At 46.3% G+C, this 4,364-nt stretch overlaps 1 protein-coding gene across 1 annotated transcript in view; it reads right to left on the bottom strand.

Moving 5' to 3' along the window:
• Positions 1-2,163: 2,163 nt before the first annotated feature.
• The window catches only part of wnt4 (wingless-type MMTV integration site family, member 4), a 27,780-nt gene continuing 25,579 nt past the window's right edge, over positions 2,164-4,364 (bottom strand). The window contains exon 6 of the mRNA XM_008305787.1: positions 2,164-4,194. Coding sequence (XP_008304009.1) covers positions 3,724-4,194 — 471 coding nt within the window. The 3' untranslated portion in view covers positions 2,164-3,723. The remainder of the gene's footprint in view (positions 4,195-4,364) is intronic.

Genomic DNA, 4,364 nt, shown 5'->3' on the forward strand with positions numbered 1-4,364 from the left:
AGATTGTTGTGTCTTTAGGGAAGACAGTTTTGAAAACTGAAACATGCAGTTAGCGAAAAGGAAGGATGAATAAAAAAGAAGTTTGCCGCAGAAGTAGTAGGCTTAAGTCAGATAATATGCTATTTAACAATCATGCTGACACTGTGGCTGCAGAGAGATGAAGCTGTGCCGTTCTCTCTGAAAATCACACTGATTTAATCCCATTTATGTGTAACCAAAAACAAATCCTTACCCAGTGTCTCACTTTACTTCATACGTATAGATTCATAAAATGTGTCTCTGTTTTTGAGCAGCCTTTGACAAAGTCTGATGCCAAGTCTGTGTAAAAATAAGAGTTTGCAAAAGGTGCACATGATGTCCATTTGACTTAGAATGTGAACAGCAAATCCCACGAGCGCACCTGTCTACTCGTTCACTGCTCACTACTTATATAAAACACAAACAGCATTCTGCATTACATTTTTATGTCTGACACTTATTCATAATTTATATTTGTGTCAGCTGTTGAATCCTGCAACGTACATTCTGGTATCTATTAAATGAGCTGCATGGACTGGACACATTTAATTGTGGAACTATATAGTAAAAAGGGGAAAGGCTCTCGTCATATCTGTATACTATGACTATCACATATGGATCTGGTGCTCGGGGCCTGTTCTTGTGCTGCCACGATGAAAACCTCTGCGCTGTCCTTCAGCCCGGCCTTGTTCTAGTCACTGGTAGGATTCCTTGATGTGGCCACACATGATGATTAAAGGATAACTGTAATTTCTGGGTGATTCATCTCAGCAATGTTAAATAGCAATTTTTTGCCTAAGATTTGCTAACATTAGCCACCTTAAGCGAGCAGTCTTAGCAGATCATGTACAGCTTTACCAGCAAAACCCCTGACTGTCCAGCATTCAACACAAATATTATGTTTTTATCAACTCGTAAAAAATGTTTGCCAAAGACTAACCCCTTTATAAAAAGATATATGTGAGACATGACAGTGGTGATGGAGCAGTTTCAGTACTAAATAGTCCTCCAGATGGATGTCTAGTGGAGGTGTGTGTACAAGAAGAATCATTTTTGTTATTAGTTATCTATATGGATGTAAGGTATTAGCCCAGAATCCAAGCTATGATATTTGCTGAGGTGTTAGTTTCAACCTAATATATTAACATCAGCCCTCATAACCCAGATTTGTTGCATCTTATTTTGACACGCATACACAAAGTGGTAAATCCCTCCTGTCTCCGCCGCAACTGCCGCAAACTACAACAAGTATTAGAGCTCTCTGACTGACTGACTGTACATCTGGCTGTCTGACAGACTGAAGCTTGCATACATTCCCAATCAGCGCTCCCACCGCCGCCCCCCCACCTCATCTAGGCCATCACGGTGGCTTAATGAAGGACAGATCTCCGCATGTCGCAGACCAGGAATGGTTAGAGTTACACTTTCTGCTGAGGGGGAGCCGACTGGAACCAGCGTAAGTCAAAGATATTGCAGGAGAAAGAGCGCGAAAGCCGGAGTGGGAAGGGTGGGAGGCAGTATGATATTGATAGAGACAGAAGGAGGGAAAAAGCTTGTGCCATGTGGTCTGCATTTCGCCCTAATCCCTGTTCTAGCCTGGTGTTCCTGCCTCCGCTCCTTCTTCAACCTCAAACCCAATCAGGCAGTTGCTGAAACCCGAGCGGCCGCTCTTGGTTCTTCCCAAAACCAGACTACCAGGATCTCAGTGCCGCGGGAAACACCTCCATCTATCTCTGGTTGATATACTGTATGCGCTGATATATGGTGCATAAATTGTATTTATAGGTGTCAAGGGTGCAGGGAAGGACCTCGGGGTGTAATGTGCTGCACACACACACAGAATGCTGCACGGTGCAAACCGTGGCCACATAATAACGCAGCTGAAAGACACAGGAAATGGACGATTTTATTGAAATATGTGTATGTCTGTCAGCAGGGTTGTGTGTGTGTGTGTGTGTGTGTGTGGATCTCATGGCCTGGTGGTGGAATAGGATCTGCTCTGTTTCACTTTCCATCTTTTTGTCCTCTCATGTTATTTCTTTTTTTTTTTTTTTTTACTTTTTGGGCAACATTGTGGCATTCTTTCTATTTCACACACACACACACACATGAACACACACACGCTTTTGAAAGAAGTGACACCAGTCATTTTCGACACAGCATATATTCCGTATTAACATACATTCATAGGCAGTATAGTCTTCTTCAGTGTATAAGTCTTTACAGATCTACAGTATGTTTCTATAATGATAGCACGTTATTATAGGAAAGCTTGGCTTTATGGTGATGGTACAAGACAACAATAGAGTCCTGACAGTGGCATGGGAAACTGGCTGTGTGTGCGTGTACAAGAGAAACGGGGCAAACTAAACATGTGGTTGGGTGTTTGTTGCTGTGGGGCAGGGCTCTATGTGCGCTTGGAGAGAAAGTGCTTCAGTCATCATGCATGATGTACATGCTTGGCAACCCTCTGGCAGACCCCTTTGTGTGTGTGTGTGTGTGTGTGTGTGTGTGTGTGTGTGTGTTTACATTGTGTGTGTTTGCTGGTGCATGCATGTCACTTTGTGTTTACTGGTGTTTGCATTAAGCCAACTAGCGTTTGGCAGTGGCAACATGCAGGCAGGAGGAGGCCAGGATCAACGTCAATCCAAATGAGCACACAAGACTTTCTCAATATGATGTTCTAAAATAACAACAACTCATATTAAATCTGATCTGGAAACAGTTTTGGATTGTGAGGTTTCTGGTTTTTTACGTTGCAGGTAGCAGCTGTGGGTGAATACGGGTGTTGTTTCGGAGCAATGTTTGCTGGGTATGTGTGTTTTGTTTGTCTGATGCCCATCACCTGCCAGTGCTAAGGGCCTCCAGGGAAAAAAAAAACAGACAGGAGCTGACAGTGGCTTTGACCTGTCCATCATCATCCTCCCTCTGACAAAAAAAAAAACAAAGACAGTGAGCGTGTGTGAGTGGAGCAGCATCAGGGCATTGCAGGGGGCAAAATAAACGTCTCGACGGTCACTGAACCTCAGCACAGCACAGCCACGTACACACTTGGAAAGCAAATCGCAGAAAGTGCATCTGCGACGTGTTCCTCTTTGTTGTTTGAGTCCGTCCTCTCCCATCGTCTCCCTTTTTGACATCCAGCACTCCGAGTGAGTCCCCAAAGCAGCAGCAGCAGCAGCAGCAAGGACCGAGGGCGAGCAGCCCTCCTCCTGACCCCACCCCAACCCCTTTAAACCCCGGCCCCCCATCTGCCCATCCATGGGTCCAGTTTGTCCCTTATCATCTCCGCTCGCCTGCCCCTCCTTCTACGACCGCCCCTGTCAATCGCCTCAGTTTCAACAAATAAGTTAAACATTACAAAAATAAGAAGCATCAATGACAAACCAAATATGAGCGTGAGGGAGGGAGACAGGAAGTGAAAGATACTCTCTACTTGAGAAGAAACAAACAGACTCTGTAGCTTTGTAGGAAATCCCATGCCTATTCTAGTGATATCCATTACGGTGGCATAAAATGAATGATGTCGGACCTCTCAGCCACTCAGTCTGTTTCTGCTGACCAGTAGTAGGAGGGTGAGGTGGTTTCAAGCCGCAGAAGAGGGAGCAACACAAGTCCTCCTTTCTCCCTCTAGCCTTTAATCGAGCAGGAGTGTGGGGCATTTGTTTTTGTCCATCAGCAGTGCCCTCTGTGTCCCGACCCCCATCACCGGCACGTGTGAATCTCCACGATTTTGCGGCACTGTTTGCATTTGACGTAACAGCACCAGTGGAACTTACAGCTGCACCTGTCCACCACCTCCACCTCCTGCGTCTGGAATCCGCGGCCGCAGCACATCAGCTCGCAGCCGTCGATGGCCTTTGAGGTTCTGTTACACTGACGGCCAACAGTGCCCAGCATGCCCGGTGTGCGTGGATCGTATTCGCAGAAATCCGGACTGGGGTCCAGGTAGACCAGATCTTCATCTGTGTGAGGTTTGAACTGGGAATTGCGGGGCACCAGGACCTTGGACGTGCCCATTTTACGCTGCTCCACCTCAGTGGCGCCGTCGAACTTCTCTTTGATGACGTTGCCCACTTTGCGGAAGGGTGGCATGGCTTTCCAGCAGGTCTTTACTTCACAGGAGCCTGACACGCCGTGACATTTGCACTCCACGCGCATGTGGGACAGGATGGCCTGCAGAGATGCCAAAGAACATTTGGTTAGCTGACATAACTTAAAGGCTGCTGTGGAGGCCACCATCTATTTATCTTCCACTGACTGGGCTCCCAGTAACAACTACAACAAACTGTCCTACTGCTTCCAGAGCTGTGTGCTTGAGATTGGACTTGAGCTGGTTTTGTGTC

The sequence above is a fragment of the Stegastes partitus genome, unplaced genomic scaffold, assembly GCF_000690725.1.
Source record: "Stegastes partitus isolate 25-593 unplaced genomic scaffold, Stegastes_partitus-1.0.2 Scaffold2624, whole genome shotgun sequence".
Taxonomy (NCBI): domain Eukaryota; kingdom Metazoa; phylum Chordata; class Actinopteri; family Pomacentridae; genus Stegastes; species Stegastes partitus.